Source organism: Stenella coeruleoalba, assembly GCF_951394435.1.
Source record: "Stenella coeruleoalba genome assembly, chromosome: 3".
Taxonomy (NCBI): Eukaryota; Metazoa; Chordata; class Mammalia; order Artiodactyla; family Delphinidae; genus Stenella; species Stenella coeruleoalba.
This window is the reverse complement of record NC_137148.1, coordinates 78,004,512-78,024,367: the sequence shown is the minus strand read 5'-3', so window position 1 is coordinate 78,024,367 and position 19,856 is coordinate 78,004,512. Positions and strand designations below refer to the sequence as shown.

Sequence of the window (19,856 nt, the reverse complement as noted above, 5' to 3'; positions counted from 1 at the left end):
GAATTTAGGTAAAGAGGTATTTGTTGCAGAGTAAAAATGTGGCCATTATAAACAACCTTGTGTTTGGTAGACATTACATTAATGTTTTAGTAGAAAACTAGATCCCCCGACTATTTAGAGGCCTTCCTTGCATTTTGGAATGGAATAAACCCCTCCTCCCCCCCCCAAAAAAATTCCAAAAAACAAAACCAAGAAAAACCCTAGGAACTTCCCTCAGAAAATTAGGATCTCTCCTAGTAGGTCCTGGCCAGGCTTGCTTCTCTGGAATCTCAAATAGACCCAATGACATAGCAAAGAATGAAATGCAGAAGTATGAACATGAAGTAGCACAAGAAATTCCTGTCATGGTAGTAAGCTGGACTCTTGAGGGCTGAAGGGCCTAGTCTCCCTGACACAAACCCTAAAGAGGGAGCAAGTCATTGCTCTGGGCTCCCCTGATCTGGAAGGTTTCTCATTCTGAGTGGGCTCTGGAAACCACAAAATTTTCCCTGTGCCTCTGTGGGGAATCAGGGAAGCATGGAGAAGTTGTATCAACTCACATTCCATCATTATTCATGATATTGTATATAACGTTTTTACAACTTGTTTATTCATTCAAGGTAAAAGAAAGTAAAACCAACTTGCGCCAAACCCTAGTTTGTTTTGGGGGTCTGGCATCCACCATAAAGGTTTTGAAATACCACACTAATAAGTACATTTCTTTAAAAAAAAACTCTTTATTCGTTAAAACATTATTGGCACAGTACTTCTCATGTTCATTCTCATCAAATAATAAAATTTCCACTTTCTGTACTCAATTCTTAAGAACCTGAGAGATTAAAAATGTATTTAACTAAAGACTTAAAAGGAAGAGAATTAAAAACTTGGAAATTTATGGTAGATGAATTACTACACAAGAGAAAGTACTTTTCTTATTCATGGAAATGTTGATAGCACAATTCTACTGAAACTCATACATATTTACTGCTTAATTTACATACTATCTTGGTGGAAAAATAGTATTCTTTACTCTTTCAGTTTCCTTATGCTACAGTACATATAATTCTAGAGTGATATCACTTAGGTGTTATACAAACCTTGGTAGGGCCATGAACAGGTCAAATCTAGAGTCAAAGGTGCTTCAAAGACTCCAAGAAATGATTTTAAAACAAACTTAACAAAACATGTATTGGGTCATGCCCATGGTCCATCCAAACTGTATCCTGACTCTATGGCAACAGAGGAAGGGCTATAGACCTTCATGATATCACTTTAAAATGGATCGGAAAACACCCTGCCACCCCACTCCCACCCAGATAATCCCAGCCTCCTTCCATAACCCAGATAAGCCAATCATCTGTGTATTGATTCAAATCTTTCTAGAACTTATTTATAGTTTATATGTGGATCATTACTTTATTAAATTTACTGCCTGTATTTAGAGTGGTGTTTTCTTTATTTATTCCTAATACCTTAGTCAAACAATTAAGGGAAGCATCTAGAAAAGCATTTTAGAGATCAAGAGCTTCCCTTAAAATATGAAGAAATGCCAAAACTGGGTTAGAAAATATAATTATACATTTAAATAGTTACATTAAACCGTAATTTAATCCAAAATATACACCATAGTATGATCTAACTCTGCAACTTTCAGAAGATTTATTAAAAATGCAGCGGTGCCTGGATTGAAGTGGTGTCATCTTTCTCCCCTGTGCCTGTGTGACTACAGATTTAACTTCACTTAGAGATGATCTCAAAAGTCTACTTTTGAGGCTCTTCATGAATGTGAGGCTCCAGCCAAGAGGCCTTCCTGGCTTCCTTGATAAACCCTGACATCTAATTTCTAATAATCTGAGATTTGGTGATAAAGTCTCTGTTTTCTTCATCTGTATGCTTCACAATTTAATTCAGATTTTACATGAATGGTAAAAATTAAACTATCCATGCTGAGTTGAGGGAGCTGGAGAGTAAGAAGATGGAAGGATGCAAAAGAAAGAGTTTTTTGCCGATTGGCTGTGTTTCCTTGGAGGTAACCTGGTTGGGCTAATTCCAGGATTCTATGCAAGGTTTAAAAAAAACAACAAAGAAGCAAAGTCGTAGTTGCATAATGTCAGGCATTGTAGACAGTCTGTGTTGCAGCTAAACTATTACAGCTATATTTATCACTACATCTCTACATATCTCCATTACTCACAAAGTTTACTTTAAAATAGGCTACTGAACTGGCCTTCCCTCACCCCAGCATCATACGTCTGTCAGCTCGAGATGATAGCTGAGCACAGGTAGCTGTGCTGGCTGATTTCTTGAGGCTTCTTACTGGTTAAACTATCTGAGACTTTGACTTGAGCTTTGCCCACTTCATGTAGACACAGCCTGCATCTGATGTGCTGTTTCTATTGACCATTTAAATACTAATCAGTAGCCAATTCCTCAGGATGGGAAGATTCTTCTCCAGCCACTTAATATTTTTGGATATGGTTTCCAGAACAATTTGAAAAATTTCCAGATGTGATCCTTGAGCCTTAAGAGATTCAAAGAACAGTTTCACCTGAAAAATAAGCAAGAAAAGGATAACTGACGTGGTTCATAAAACATGTTCTCTTCCAAAGGGTTTCAAAACAGCTTACAAATTACACAAACACAGGCGCAAGCATTTCTTTGCCAATCTCTGAAAGGTTATCTTCTTCTTCTCTGTTTGGGGCATAATTGTTATTTCACTTTACCTTCAAACAATAGATAAAATAAGACAGGAATGACAAATCTTACAAGTGAGCACACTGTGGGTAAAGAAGTTAAGAGATTGAGCCAAGGGCTTCCCTGGTGGCGCAGTGGTCGAGTCCGCCTGCCTATGCAGGGGACAAGGGTTTGTGCCCCGGTCTGGGAAGATCCCACATGCCGCGGAGGGGCTGGGCCCGTGAGCCATGGCCGCTGAGCCTGCGCGTCCGGAGCCTGTGCTCCGAAAAAAGAGATTGAGCCAAGTCATAGAGTAAGCAGTGATCTGAGATTTAAGTACTAGAATTCTGAATTTACTTGTAAAGTAAATAAATTTAAGATTTATTGTGGAAAGAAGATGTAAAACACTAGAATGCTTTTTTTAAAAAAAAGTAGAATTACCAAAAAGAGTAACTTTGTTAAAAAGACCTTTATGCACTCTTCCAAGCTTCAATATAATCACTCAAGTGATGATACATTATGAATGAAATAATACAAAAGGACTCATCCTTCAGGTATAATTTCCATTTTGAATGCTATGAACATTAGTCCTACCCCTTCCATTTACTTGTTATGTGACATTGGACAAACAGCTTATTTTCTTTCTTTTTTTTTTTTTTTTTGCGGTACGCGAGCCTCTCACTGCTGCGGCCTCTCCCACTGTGGAGCACAGGCTCTGGACGCGCAGGCCCAGCAGCCGTGGCTCATGGGCCCAGCCGCTCCGCGGCACGTGGGATCTTCCCAGACCGGGGCACGAACCCGTGTCCCCTGCATCGGCAGGCGGACTCTCAACCACTGCGCCACCAGGGAAGCCCCAGCTTATTTTCTTTTAATAAAATAACAACTTCAAAGCAGATTGCATCTAAGTTTACTTTCAATTCTACAGCTTGAACATTTATTTTTAAATTGTTAGCAAAAGAGAGTCACAAACCTCTTGCAACTCATCCTTGGAAGAAAAGTGAGATGTTGTGCCAGAGATGATCATTCTTATGGGAAATGAGCCCAACTCAAATCTGAAAATAAAAGGAACCTCATAGATTTAAGTAATAGAAATAATGACCTTATGTTTATAACATGCTATATATTTAAAATATATAACATTAATAACTATATGATAAATTTGTGCCTTGCAATGGATACTATTACCACAAGAATAACTCATATTCATCCAGTAAAATCTGAAAGCTATGAAATTTATCAAATTTGACCACAAGATTAAAATGTAAATAAAGCTTTTTTTAGGAAATATGACCAATGTTTATGTTTATATTTAAAGCAGTATTCTCTACATTTTTGATTATACACCCATCAATAAATATTTTTTGACCAAGAATTTCCCAATATACATATTTTTATTTATGAATTATATGCATGTACTATGTTAAAGGTAAAAAAGAAAATTTAAGAGCATAAGATAACAAATAATACATGAGTATTATTTTCTTCTTGCACTGTAAGGCATTGTCTTACATACTTCCCCATCTCATTTTGGACACCACTGTGTTAATACATTATGTTTATTGGGGCATTGTTCATTGAACTCTCATTCGAAGCCACAGATGGCATCCTTCACCCCAGTGTCTTATATAGAGAATTTGTCCCACAGGTCAAAGGGATTCATGCTGTAAAGCAGAGCATAGATACATCTCAGAAATGGTGCCAAGTCTGGACTGTGCACCATGGTTGGGGAGGAGGATAATTTCCAGTTACGAAAAATATCTACAGCATTGCAGAAAAGTCTGACCATTTCAGGAGGGGACAGAGAGTCATGCAGACAACCAAACCACTGATTCCAGTAAGGTCTTTAAGGAAAGACATTTTTAAAAACGCAGCTTTTTAACTATTCAGTCTCACGTGGACGTCAACCCCTTGAAGGTCCGGGAGTGGGGTAGAAATGTGCTTTTTACTGACAAAAAGCTATCTCTGAGGACTCTGAGTCCTTTATGGCTAAGAAATGAGAGGGAAGAGGAACTGAGGATGACTGACATCAGAGATGCTAACTGATACAAAGATAAACAGAGCAAACTGCACAGCTCTTTCATTCAGGGTATTTTCCATATAGTTAATAAGTGACATTTTGGATTTGGATGAAGAGTGGCTGAGCACTTAGCAGGAGGTTTGTTGTGAGAGAAAGCAATGCCATCCTGTACATTCCAATGGAATCTAATCATTGTTGGTTTTTCTGGGACGATTTTAGGTTCAGGAGCATACTGAGTGAGCTCTAGTTTTCCCCAAAGGTGAAACCCCAGAAAAGACTCATAACCTATCCAGTTTTGGAGGGGGGGCTCCCAAAACATTTCTGATTGAATTTCTTTTAGCTACTCCAAGCTCTCCACTGTGCCACCTCCCCAGGGGAAATGGAAATAGGGATTAGTTCTCTTCAGAATTCCTGAAGTTTTTTTCCCCCCAATGTTTGACGTACTATATATGGCTCCAATGTATTCTTCAGGGTTGGGGAGAGAGCCAGAAGGGAATGGGGGGATGGGGCTGATGACTGGATTTAACTGAGCTCTTACTTGTTCCCAGAAATTCTTCATTGCCTGGGCTGAGTAAGAGAAATCTGTTTCCCATTCCCTTTATTTCATTCCTCTCACTTATACCTGGACAGGGCACTTTGGGCTACTGAGTTTTAAAATTGACAGACTTCATCAAACTATTTGAGTAAAAATGGTGTCATTGGGATCATTTGGTTGTACATGGTTTTAGGCAACTGAGATATCTGGGTGGAAGAACACACACTGGATGTAAACAAATACCAACTTTTTAAGGAGATGGATCCAGTTTTCTTTGACAAAATTCCAGGCTAATTGCTGCCCCTTTGGATTTCTGGCAATTGCATGAAGAAGAGGTGCCAAGTCCTGTGTCTTGATAACCTTTCCTTCCATTCCTAGTTCAATTAACCTGAAGAAATAAAAATCACTTAATTTTTTGTGGTTTATAATGGAAATTAACTCAGGCTATCAGTATATTAGAAGAATCAGAGAGAGAGAGGCCTGACCAAAGTGTGATGTACCAAAAACAGTAATAAAGTCTCTACTGGCTAACATTTTTACTATTCCAATTAAATTTCTACTTTTTTCTAGAAGTAATTTTATTCGCTTATTATTTCAAAGAACTTTGATTAGCATCTTATATACATCTTATATTAGCATCTTGAAATACAAGACGATTAGCATCTTGTATTTTGTACAATAATTTTCCGCCAAGGTTCTGAAAGTAAAACATAGCTATTTGTTTAGTATCAATCACATGTTAATAACTAAGGAATATCTGTTTTGCATTTTGTCGATATATATTTTTGGAAGTAAAGTCAAAGCGGTTCCAATTCTGATTCAGTTATTATTATATGCCTTTGAAATTGGTGGCTGAAATTTTAGTATCTTCCCTGAATATGTGTAAGTTTACTTTTAGCAATTTAGTTAAATTCACTTACTTCATTAACTTTTCCTGATGCTTGCTGGTTGACAATGCATACAGAATTTTGTTTTTTTCAGCACCTGACAATGACAGTTCGTATTGCTCTAAAAGGTAATTCCATCCTGCTGTTGTTTGAGCACCCACGGAGTACACAATCTTTAAAACATCTGTTGGGATACTGTAATATTAAGCACAAATGTGAAAAAAACTTCTATGACAGAAAAAATTCTTTTTTTCTTATTATGATTTTAAATTGCTATAACAGAATCACCCCTGAGTTATTTCCAGTACCTAGCATATTAAACCTTTTTTTCTGGCAAATTTTTATAAAAATATTTTACGTAATTCTACTTTGCAAATTATTTGTGGTTTTTTTCCTCCTGATGATAAAATGTTAACAAGGATAATAATCATAAAAATGTAAACTACCTGGAGATGGAAACGGAAAGTTGATGGAATGAATAAATAAAAAAGGTGATTTCTGAAATATAAATGCACTCGTTTATATAGAATTCTATCATTAAATAGCATATATTGGTGCTATATGACTTTTTAAAAAAGATTATTACTTGTTGCTTTAATGTCACATTAGGAGTATTTTCTAGCCTGTCTGAGGGTATCTGACTCTCTAGGTGTAGAGAATTATATTTTGGCACAGCTGTTTAGAGTTCAGTCATTTTATAATTCTGTAAAACTGATAAGATGCAATATTATTAGTTTCTGTCCACCTAAAGAAGACACCATGGTTTTGGGGTTTTATTGTCCTATAGGATACTAACTAGTTTTGATTTTAATTTGGTTATGATTTTTAATCCCAAATATCATTAGATCAATAATAAATGATATTCATATTGATGGCTTGGAATAACCAAAACACAGAGAAGTAGGGATGGGACAGGAAATTTGTATTTATCATGCAGGGACCATAAGATTGTACTAGTCTCTATACAACTTATTTAACTGTCAAAGCTACCCAGTGAGATAGAAAAATTATGCTAATTTTTAAAAAGTGGAAATAAAGCTTGGAAAGGTTAAGTAACTTGCACCAAGGTGACATACTAGCCTTTCTGGAGATGGGGTTTAGACCTATGGTTCTAATCCTGTGCTATTTCCACTGTACTATATGTATTTAAATATCCCAAGAGACTTTGAATCATAAAACAAAAAGTAATTAAATTATATTCCACGTTATTTTGTTTTAGTGTGTTTTACTGTACAAATTTATAAAACTTGGTAACAAATAAAAAATAAGTTCCTTGAAGGTAGAACACATAGTTGTTTTGTTCACTAGTTTATTCTTAGCACCAAATGCAGTGCCTGGCACATAGGCAACAGGCAAAGCATTATATTTTGAATTCATGAATGAAGTAATCAATTAATCAATAAAAGGAAATTCCCCTTTAGGATTAATACTAGTGCTTTTGAAGTTTAGAAAAAAGAAACGTACAATATATGATTATGTGTTCTTGATTACAAGCTTAAATGAGATTTACCCAGAATTTTTTCATAGGCATAGCATCCTAGTCAACAAGTTGAACCATTGTATCTACTGGACTTGAGTTACTGCAGGTAAGATCATCCCTCTTATAACTAGCATAACGACAGAATAATATTCTGTTGTGTTATAGGGCAACAGATGTCTATATTTTAGCCTCACTCATACAGTTCATTTAAACATGAACAAAAAGAAGAGAAAAATATAGCTAAAAGAAATTTTTGTTCAGAAACTGATTTTAAGCCTAAATCCCAAAGAGTGAAAAAGTCCAAAAGGAAGAAAACGAATTATTTTTTTTAAAGAAGAATTCAAGAAAAGATTTCAAAAAGCTCACTGAGATTTAGTTATGTGGAGATAAATTATAATAGCATTTCTTAACAATTTGGCAGAGGGAAAATTGACACCATTGCTTTACATGGTACTAAAGTTGTGAATTATTTTTCCTATTTTAAAAAGGAATTTTCCTTAATACATACACAGATTTGATTTCTCAAAACATCCACCTGGAGAGTCAGAGTTTTAATAGCAACAATATAAAATCATGTGTTGTACAGAAATCAAGGCTTACATTGAAAAGATCGTGGCGTCTTTCAGTACCCATGGGTTGCAGCTGGTAAACTAAACTACAACATAATCCTTTTGATCACAGGGCATCTACTTGATTACAACCACTACTGGAATCAATTTCGCCACCATACACATCCTTTAGATGGCCCAAATCATCAGTTTCCTATCAAAGTTGAAACTTGGGGCTAAGGCTCAGGTGTGGTATTGGTTAATGAAGAAGCAAACACGTTTAAAAAAGGCACGCGTCCCCCCCCCCTTTTTTTTTTTAGTTTCATCAACTGATCACTGGTGTTTGGATTGCATGAACATTTCACATTGCTTTTTACCTTTAAAAGGCATTACTCTTGGAGATTGGGCAGGCGCCCTGCTGGCCTCCACCCTCTGGCCATCTTTCTGGTACCATGCTAATGTGTATTAGCTCTCCCCTACAGGGACTTAAACCTCACTTCCCACAAAATCTATCCAGCACTTGCTATGTGGGAGCATGAAACAAGGGTCTGTAATTCCCAGCATGTTTTTTTCTTCTATCCTCACTAAAAGATTTTAGATCTAATGTCTTGCATGATCAAAGACTTTTACAACAAAGTGAAAGGAGCAAAGAATAGGACAGAAGTCCAGATCTACTTTAATTTTCCACTGGATTCCATCCACTGAGAGAAGAGTTCAGTTGCCTTCTGGATGCAAGGAGCATGGTTCAGGTAACAGGCCAGCTTCAAGAGAGCCGAACGAAGCCTTCTGTCCCAGACTGAGCCCTCGTCACACCAGCTTTGCATGTCAATCACTGGCTTAAAATACTGGAGAAGGTAATGCTGCAGAAAGCATAGGATGGTTACAGAAAGGCTAAGTTTAATTCTTAACCCAGCTCTCACTCACCCATCCAAAGGGTTCAACTCTAAACTGTCTGCATGAACCTTTCCCAAAGCATAGAACTACTTATCTCTATATTTTGCTTCTCTTTTCCTGGCCTCCACCTACCAGAGTTAGTTTCTCCATTAGAAGTACAATTTAAGCTTGGTGCTTTGTGACCACCTAGAGGGGTGGGATAGGGAGGGTGGGAGGGAGGGAGACGCAAGAGGGAAGAGATACGGGGATATATGTATATGTATAGCTGATTCACTTTGTTATAAAGCAGAAACTAACGCACCATTGTAAAGCAATTATACTCCAATAAATATGTTAAAAAAAAAAGAAGTACAGTTTAATTTCCTATCTGAGGGGGGAATACCAAGTGATATAAGATAAAATCACCTTAGGAGGCATGTTTTGCTTATGATCCTGGCACGTAGCTCTTAGGATGGTGATGACAAGGAACGAGGGACATCTAACTATTAGGTGCTTAAGTGTTGACTGTGCTATCAGCCAGTTTCCTCAGATTCTTCAAGATTTAACCCCCAGAGTTCACACAAAACAGAACAAGTCTCACTGATCCTCCAGGCACTGTGTATTTTACTTAATGAATTTTCTGAAAGAAACACAAACCTTGAGATTTTCAGTGACATCTGAAACATTCCTTCTTTCCGTGATGTGGTAAAACAATTCTAGGTATTCCAGGCCTTTGAGAAGTGCAGGGATGCTTGTTTCATGTTGGAGATAGCGAGTCAGGTCAAGGGCTTTGTCTAGAGTCAACCTTCCTGCACTGAGGTATAAAACAAATGTCAGTGGTTTGTGCATATCTTACAGTTCTTAATATTTAAAATATTAAAACAAATATGATATAGAGAGCAATAACAGAAGCAGATCATTATATTCAGACCATTTGGCTTAAATCCTAGTTCTGCCACTGACTTGGGCAAATTAACCTCTCTGGGCTTCAGCTGCCTCCCCAATACAATGGGGATAATAAGAGTATCTACTTTAGTCCTCTGTTGTAAGGATTAAACGAGTTAATATAGGTAAAGTGCTTAGACTAATGTCTAACATAAATAAGTGCTTTGTAAATAAAAATGAAATAAATATTAGCTAATATTAATGTTTAGTACCAAATAATATCAAATTTTCATATATTTGTCATTCTCTAATTGCCTAATTTGTGGGTCTGAATTGTTCCTCCAAGCACATTTGGAACTTTGAGGACAGGTGCCATGTCTTTTGTTTCTTTGATGTCCCCCCTAGAGCCTAACAGAGAAGCAGCACTTATTCTGAGTGGGTCCAAACAAGGACTTTCAATTTTAAAGAATCTATTTAGATTCTAAAGTGATATGCCTTCTCTACATTTTCCTTTAATGAGAAGAACAAACAACAAAACTATTATTCTGAATATCAAAACATTAGGATCTCTTCTGTAGAGGAAACAAACCATTATACTGTCACTTTTGTATACTTTGTCACTTTTTGTTTTCACATGTGTTTCTGAGAAGACCTGTGTCCCTGAAGCATCTATAAACCATTCTTGCCAGCATCCAACTCCCAGATTAAGCATAATAGTTTTATATGGAAACAGATTCCAGAACAAAGATATCTGTTTTGAATTTTTCATTAATATAATGCCCTACCTCCTATGGGTTTTTTAAATTTTAAATTCTCATCTAAAATGAGGGAACTAAAACTAGAAAGAAGTGACATTAAAAGCAAGCAACTTTTGTTGTGACTATACTCTTCTCAGCCACAATGACATACTGCTTTAAAACAGACTTAATAGTAAAATTTCCAAACATTTCATCTGAAGACAGAGGGCTGGACCATATGCTCTATGATTTTATGGTCTGCTATATTTTTTAAAAAACAAATCCACAAAATGTCACTATTCCTGCCCACATGTGTAAGTGTCATAATACATGGTGCAGTAGATAAGTATAAATATAGTCACAACCTTTAAAATTTTAAATCTAGTGCACAATCCATTCATTACTTTGCTCACATTGGGGAAATCAATATGAAACTGGTAGAGAAATTAAGGAAGAATTGGCTGCTTATGTTTATTCTTCTTTAGACTTTCCTGGAAAGACAAAGTGTTTTCTTTCCTTTTTCCCATTTATCATCAACAGAATAATACGTAGAATAAATCAGGTCACAAGGTCTCCAACAGAAAAAATATTAAGGATCAGGTAGAGTATTATGCATTGTAAGCTTTTCCTATTCTAAGAATTTCTGTAATGTACTCGCTTTATTCAGTGTGACATATTATTTCCTTTCAGATGCTATAAAGTATACGAAGAGGATCAGTAACAGGAAGAAACTAGGTATTATATTCTAGGGTTAAAATTTTACAAAGAATGTTTAACACTTAAAACTCACTTTATATTAATCTTGTTTTTCTTTTTAGCCCAGTCTAATTTATTTTTTACTTAGACAAATGCCATTATTTATTCTTATATTTACCTACTTTAAAACACTTTAATCTTAATATTCATTTAAGAGGGACTCCTTTTCTTTTCATAAAGTTATTATTTAATAAAAATCCAGACCCTCATTACCTGCCCTCTGCTTCAATCAATGCACAGAACGTTATCTGAATGTCTGTTTAGATTAAAAACTAAACCCACATATAAGCATATACTTCAGCCCAACAGGAAAAAGTCTATCTACTTATTTATATAAAGTTTCGGCTAAATGGTACCTTTGTGAAATAAACTGTATTCCTGAGGAAACAATTTGGGGCTTCTTTTTATGGTGTTGGACTTAAAGAAATAAATAGTTTACCTGTAAGGAAATTATGGTTGTCATTTTAATTCCACCCAACTCAGAGGAGATCCAAGTCTTAAATTATATTTAACAATAAGTATGAAAACCCAATTGAAATGAATATGCATTCCTGGGTCAAACTCTGTCTCTGAACTAAATGTGATCACAGATTACATCCTTTAACTCTTAAATAGATATTTCACAAAGCAGGGAAGGAATAGATATATATCACCAAAGCAGAGTAGCAAGTAAAAATATTTAGACCTATTATGAGATGTTAAAATTGTTTTCTTATATAATTACTTTTATTATAAAAGTAATATAAACAAACTACAAAACAATTGGAAATTAAGGGGAAAAACTCATAATTTCATTACCTTACATATTTACTAATAGCACTTTGGAATATTTCTTTCTGTTTCTCTCACCTTTAGCTTTTTTTTTTTTTCATGTAACTGCAAACATAATAATACCTAAGCTTACATTCTGCTTTTTTTCCAATTTCACATTATTTGAAATGCATGTTTCTATGTTTTCACTTCACCTTCCCATTCAACGCATGATCTTTTAAACAATTTATATTAGATAATACTAACAATGCTAACAGCTACCATTTATTGAGCATTTATTACTGTACTCAGTGCTTTATCTACATTATCTTAAGCAATCCTCAAAACAACCCTGCATGATAGACATTATTATTATTGGAGTTTTAAAGACTAGAAAAGTTTTAAAGACTAGAAAATTTAGGCCTAAAAAGGTTAAATACCTTGTCAAAGGTCAAACAATAAGTGAAGAGGTAGTACTTAGTTGATATGTTTTAAACCAAAATTTGTACTCGGAAGTTCATTAACCAGTCTACCTAGTAAAGAAATGATTGCTTTTCCACTGATGCATCAGTAACTATAGGGTTCCTTCTGCTAAATTTACACTACACATAAATTTATAGGCTAGAAACAGCAAAAAAGACTTTGCAACTACTTGAAAGATTGGCTTTCATTTGCTGAGTTGTCAATATTCTTCCTTCTGCCTGGTCTTAAATTGTAATCTACCTTCTTTGCAATCTGCTCAGAGTTCCTCCTTTAAGCTGACAAACCTCCCTCAACTGATGATAATCCACTTCTCAGCTAGTCTATCATGCATCCACTCAGACATAGGATAGCTATGCTACCATGATGCTCCTGAGACCTACGGGACTGAGGATTAATCTCTCAATCCTCTCACTTTTCTAACTAGGGAATTCTATTGTACAGAGAAGCTGTGTCTGAGAGATGTCTTGCTGGTTACGTTTACTTAATTTGACCTAAATAAGGATCGGAAAGGAAATAATACGTCACACTGAATAAAGTGAGTACATTACAGTAATTCTCAGAATAGGAAAAGCTTACATAATGCAAAATACGCCACCTGATCCCCAATTTTTTTTTCTATTGGTGACCTTGTGATTTATTCTACTTATTATTCTGTTGATGATAAATGGGAAAAAGGAAAGAAAACACTTTGTCTTTCCGGGAAAGTAAAAAGAGGAATAAACATAAGCAGCCAATTCTTCCTTCATTTTTCTACCAATTTCATATTGATTTCCCCAATGTGAGCAAAGTAATGAACGGATTGTGCACTAGGTTTTAAAATTATAAAGGTTATAACCATATTTATACTTTTTGTCCAACAGATTACATTGGTATTTGGTGAAACAGCAAGTTACCAGCATAAACAAATTTAAAATCTGAGGTCAGAAGCTTAAATGCCTGGAGGGTCCACCATAAGTGAGTGAAGCAGGCCCCTCATGTGTACCATTTAGGACTTTGGTACATAGGAGAATGTAGGCCTGGCCCAAAGGAAGATCTGCCCACTCTACCCTCCTCTGTGGTTGCCCTGTGGGAATGAAGGCCCACAGTTGCCAAATTTTCTCATTATTTAAGAGATTCCAGAAGTCAGGATTTCTACATAAACTTCTCCATATTTTAAAATGTTGGATTAAATTTTTAAACGCTGGGTGGGTGAAAATACTTTATCAGTGGGTAGGCTGTGGCCTGATGGCCTGTATTTGACCTCCTTTCATATCCATATCATGTGAGTGATTAACACTGAACGTTTGATTTGAAATCTAATGTATCTGGTGATAAAGCAGTTACTTCCTATGAAATCAGATGAATTTTTGCATTACCTTACTAGCTGAAAGGCATCATGAATCAGACTTATTCTGTCCTTAGGTCTGAGAAATGTGTGGTTCTGATTCAGCTGTGTAATGAGTTGGTCCCATCCACGCCCCTCATAGTGGACAATGTAGTAGCCATTTGAGTCCACATTGAATTTTACCCAGCTGGTCTTCTCAGGTAAATCCAGAGTATCTAGGAGGAGAAAATTGGTATAGGTATTTCCTTATCGACGTGCATGCCAGGAACATCTCCAGAAGTGTTAGTCTCCATGCTATTACTAACAAATCAAGGAGAAGACAAAGTTTTGGAAGACTCACAATGATCCTATTTCCATAGTCTGCTGGATGGCTTATTTTGGGGATGATGACCTTATTAAATTAATAAATAAACTAATTCCTAGGAAAAGGACTGATGAGTTTGTTCTCAAATGCAGTCTATGCAGGTTTAAGAGGCATGCAAGGGCGCAGTGAGCCAGATGATGAACATGACTGGAATGTGGCTTGAGTTATTGGTGGCCTCATCTCAAGGTTAAGTTACGACTCATTGAAATATGTATATGTAAATAGGTGATCCATTTGTCCAGTCCTTATTTTGGGCAAAATAAGGACTGTAGGCTGAACACGACATTATGATGGGAACATTCTCAAATTTCAGTGATGTGTTTAAAGGGGAAATTAAAATTGTATTATTTTTAATATGACAGACATTATACTAGGTGGTAAAATAACATTATCATATTCTCTCCAAAGCTCTGTGAGGCTTAATTCCCATTCAAAATAAGATGAGAAAACTGAAACTCAGAAGAAGTTAAAAAAATTTTCTTAAGGGCACACATCTAATATGTGACAGAATGAGGATTTGAATTCAGAGCCAATCAATTCCAGAGTGTATGCCTTTATCCACTGAACTAGTATGTATTAAAAGACATAAGATAGGATGCCATCATTTCTTAATATAAATATAAACCTATCTCTAAGTGCTAGAAGCACAAGAGAACTTTCCACTGAATAAAAAATTCAGACTTTCTAGCTAAAGGGTTCTTTTAGTAACATATATATGGATAAATGAGAACTTCCTCAAACATATATCATTCATTATCAGATTGACTTACAGTATCTTTCCTCCAAATATCTCAGAACATGTTTAATTTCAGAATTAAAACAGCTATTGGCTCGTTAGTTCATTACCTGTCTTTGATTTCAGAATGTGTCTGTGAATTGCATTAGAGGAACTTGTGGAATAGGTCACTGGGATATGCCAAAGGTACCTATGTTAGAAAGTAAAGACTGTTACAGACTAAATGAATGGCCATTTCAATTTTCACATCATCAGACTCGGATAGGCTGTAAAAGACACCTAATCACTCATCCTTCACACCAACATAAAATTTATAGGCTAAGACTAGCAGATCCTTGGGTGTGCAAAAGTTCTTCCATAATGATTATGAAGGAGCAGCAATGTATACCTAGTTGAACTCTGTCACAATTACCTGTGCCATTTGCTGTCCAAACATCATACCACAACAAGTTCTGCTGATTGTTTTCTTCTAAGTAAGAGAAAAATAAATAAATCTTCCTTTCATATTTCCAAAAATTATGACAGCCTGATATTAATTCAAATAACTGAACCAAAGCTGTAGGAAAAGCCCTCCAAGGTAACAATCTTACTCCAGTATGATTTTCCACTTATCCTTTTGTTCAGCAAAGCTACCCACATTCAACCCCCCAACTGCTAAGTGCCTGCAGCAGTGTGTCAGGATCTGCACGTCAGCCAAGTCCAGAGAGCAGAGAAGCAGAATGGATTGGAGGAAAAGGCCGCAGTTACTTTTCGATGGCCCTTCTATGGTAAATAACTGAAATTGGCTATTTTTTTCTGAATAACTTTCTAGCAGCTTCTAGAACTCATTTCGTCTATCACAGCAATATTAGCTATAGTAATCCTGTAAAATCACATGCTTGAAAATACCAATAGGTATAAAACAGAAAGAATAAAATAAATAAATAAATAATTTAAAAATATATATAAAAAAAGAAAACAAAAACAGAAAGAATAGTAACTGAGGATGTGCCCAGTAGTCTTCAGAAAAATATAAAATAGTGAAAGAAACAGCAGACACAGACTCGATCTAATAAAGGGTCAGAAGGGATAATCTACCTGCTAATCCAGAGAGTACAGATAATTAACAAAGCAACTGAAATATTTATACAAATTGGTAAAAATAGACACATAGATATCACCAAGACTTAATGGATTGAGATTCCTGGATGGATTTTGACTCTAGAAAGAGATTTTTCCAGATAAACATATCTGGGAGTAAAGAGAGGAAGAGTAGCATTTCATGAGTTTGGATAAGCATTGATCAGAGGATAATAATTTTATAATAGTAATCTAAATACTGCTTCAGGTAGAGGAAAAATACAGATCATTGCAGTAGATATTTGTTATTCTGGGCCAACCACACTATTGAACTCTCTCTGGTGACATTTTGATAAGTTACACAATTACGAGTCCTGCTTTCGCAATAGTAAATCAAACATTAAATTTTCCAGCCTGTGTTGCCAAGCTTCAAGTTGTTTAAGCTCTCTGAAGTTCAGACTTCAGAAGGACATACACAGAAATGGAAGATAAATGGCATAAGAGTTGCTGTTGGATCGAAATAGACATCTGATGAAACAAAAAGGGAAAACAGTATATCCTATGTGTTAAAGGCTGTGAATTTGCTTCTGATTCTCAGAAAAATTCTAGAACTGTTATTAGACAGCTAGATCCTTGGGAAAAAAATAATAATCAAAAGAGCCAGCACGGATTCACTTGGATTAATTTCATTTCAATTTAACCTCATTCATCTTATTGACAGGGCTAATAGATCAGAGGAAGGTGGGCAGTGTTGTATATCTTGATTTTAGTAAAGCCTTTAACAAGTTTTCTCAGGACAGATGACAGTGTGGGTAATTGGATTTGCTTTTATTATTACCAAGAACATCATGTTTTAAGGGATTACATTTATAGTCTCTTACTGAAAAACGAAAGAGAGTGGAAGGTCTTAGCATCTAATTTATCAAATAGGGAATGTCTTTTCTGATAAGGCGTACAGCTGTCATAACATTTCCTAGGTATGGGCCAGTCACACAATTTCTTAGGTATATTATATTAGAAATATTACCGACAACCTTCTGCATCAGAACTGAGGTTCTAAAGGTGGCCCCAGGATTACTAAGAATGTGCCCCTCAACAACGTAGTCTGGGCTGATATCAAGGCTAGTTTAGGCCTTCGAGTCCTGTGTAGAAATAGCACCCCATAAAGTTGCCAGAGAAGCTGAAAGAAAGCTAATGCGATCACGAACAAACTGAGATGAGGTAAACTAGACTGACAGAAGGAAAGCAGTCACCTTTCCTGCAGGGCCCCCCATTCAGGATCCTCTTTGAACACCCCGTTCAGGAAGCGCTCCTGCTGCAGTCTGAGTGAACGCCCTTCTCGGTTAACCACCACGAGGGGGATTCCCTTCTGCAGAGTCCATGTAGCCATCATCTGCTTCACCTCCACATTTTCCCGCAGAAAGGTGAGCTGAAATGACAAGTGACTTTGGTAACTCAAGACAGAGGAGAGAAGCCAGAGAGAGATGAGAAACTTCAACCTCCTTGGACGCTGGAAACATGGGCGGGACAGGAAGCGGGGACTCTGGCTACGATCTCCTAGGGGAGCGATGTGGACACTAGAATGCTGCCCCTCCCCACCCTGCCCAGGGCTGCTCTGCAAATTACCTGAAGCAGGGACGTGTGTGGGAGCTTGAGGGTTAACACAGGGCAGGAAAGGTCAAGAGGAAGGGTTTGAGACTGAAGTCTCCCTTTCAAAACAGAAAAAAAAAAAAAAACCCCACCATAAAACCAAAAAACAAAAAACTACTCTCCGTTTTATTAACGACAGAATCCAGAGAAGTGGCTTAAGAAGAAATGTCTCTCTTTAGGGAAGCTTTTTAAAAATTCCAATAGAACAATATTATATCAATAGAGGTCTATGGAATGGAGAACAAAACCTCTAGCTTTTTAGCTTCTAGTATGTATTGCTGATCACTGAGTGATGCCGAATCTTCCTTTGAAAACTATAATTGATGGGATTACCATAATGCTTTTTAAAAAGTTTGCCTTTTCTTTTTTCCATGATGACTTCCCAGAAGTAAACAAAAAGACAGGGCCTCAAGAAAGCCATTCACTCTATTTCCAAACTTAACAGATTTGGTTTGGCATTTTTCAGAGCCTAGAGGATGCCAGTGCAGCAGTAACCACTCAGAAGAATTTTGAGCTGAGATATTTTTAGCTAGCAGCGGGGTTGTGGGAAAGCTGAATTATAACAACAAAAATATAGTAGTAACAGCGTCACTCCCCTACATGGCCTGAGCATTCTTTCTTCAGGCAGCTTTGTTTCAAGGAAAACCGTGGAGTCTCTATTTCTCTCCAGTTATTTAAAGGGACAGTTGGGCGACTTTACACACTCACTTTGGGCCAGGTGATGAGCCAAATCTCTTCTACTCTACAAGTCTCTTTCTACTTACTGTGTTGCTTGCTGTCTTGGAATCGGAATAACAAAATCCACCAGATGTAGAATCACTTTCTAAACAATCCTATAAAACAAGAGGAAAAGAGCACCGCCATTTTGGGCACTGATAGTTGGCTGAATATGTATATTAGACATGAAGGCAGACATTTATTAGCATAGATATATGAAACTTTAGTTCATCTAAACATGGTAATAAGCATAGCAATTCATTAAAGAATACATAGAATTTACTCTTTTGTTTTATATGTATAATTGATGTTATGTGACACGATGCTGAGTTAGGTATTCTCAGGAATTTATCATTTTCCTACCACAGTCTCTTTTTTTTTTTTTTTTGGCTGTGTTAGGTACTTTTTGCTGTGCACAGGCTTTCTCTAGTTGCAGCGAGCGGGGGCTACTCTGGGCTTCAGTAGTTGTGGCTCATGGGCTCTAGAGCGCAGGCTCAGTAGTTGTGGCGCACGGGCTTAGTTGCTCCATGGCACGTGGGATCTTCCCAGACCAGGGCTGTAACCCGTGTCCCCTGCACTGGCAGGCGGATTCTTAACCACTGAGCCACCAGGTAAGTCCCCCACAGTTTCATTTGGCGTCAGAAGGGGGTCACCTAGAATTTAGGACCTTTAGGGGAAGTTTGGATGGGAGACTTCCCTGATAACCAGGAAGAAGTTGTGATGTAATTGAAAGAATGAATACTGGATTTAGAGTCAGAAGACAGATTTTAAGTAATGACTCCGTTATTCACTTGGTATATGGTCTTGAGCAAATCTCTCCCTTAGCATTAGTTTTCCCACCTGTAAAAATGGGGTAAGAATGCCTACCTTACCTTCTTGAGATGGTTATAAGCATGAAGTGACAAAAATTAACATAAGGGTGCTCACAGTTAACCTAAAAGAATCCTGTAATTATTGCCCAAATATCTCCTTTAATCCCCTTTACACCCACTACCCACACCAAAGACAGATTCTTCCTTGCTGAAAAAAGGGTTGGTTGATGTCTACACACAGAGACACATACACAAGTACACATCATAGTAAAGGAGAGGGAGAAGGAGAGGGGAGAGAAAAGCAATGTAAGGCTTGTTGTTGACAACCTGAGGGAGAATTGTGGAGAAAGAACATCTGGATTGGCTGCAAGAGGTGATGAAAATGGATAAGGAGCATCTTTATAAGTATTACAAAGGATCGTGTAATTTGATCCCCTTTAGGGTTTTCAAGAAATGGGGGTAAAATGTTTGAGCTACTTTGAAAAAAATTTTAATTATTGCATTTGTCTCTTTAACCATAAACTCACACATAAGTTAAACCTTGAGGGTCCAGACTTAATTAGGGCACAGAAAAATCAAATGAGATAATGC

At 36.7% G+C, this 19,856-nt stretch overlaps 1 protein-coding gene across 1 annotated transcript in view; it reads right to left on the bottom strand.

The window, feature by feature from the left end:
* Positions 1–818: 818 nt before the first annotated feature.
* The window catches only part of ERAP2 (endoplasmic reticulum aminopeptidase 2), a 37,532-nt gene continuing 18,494 nt past the window's right edge, over positions 819–19,856 (bottom strand). The window contains exons 9-18 of the mRNA XM_079918022.1: positions 18,501–18,569; positions 17,340–17,515; positions 15,138–15,217; positions 13,959–14,142; positions 9,650–9,806; positions 8,795–8,979; positions 6,125–6,286; positions 5,452–5,592; positions 3,623–3,704; positions 819–2,527 (exon numbers count right to left, since the gene is read on the bottom strand). Coding sequence (XP_079774148.1) covers positions 2,384–2,527; positions 3,623–3,704; positions 5,452–5,592; positions 6,125–6,286; positions 8,795–8,979; positions 9,650–9,806; positions 13,959–14,142; positions 15,138–15,217; positions 17,340–17,515; positions 18,501–18,569 — 1,380 coding nt within the window. The 3' untranslated portion in view covers positions 819–2,383. The remainder of the gene's footprint in view (positions 2,528–3,622; positions 3,705–5,451; positions 5,593–6,124; positions 6,287–8,794; positions 8,980–9,649; positions 9,807–13,958; positions 14,143–15,137; positions 15,218–17,339; positions 17,516–18,500; positions 18,570–19,856) is intronic.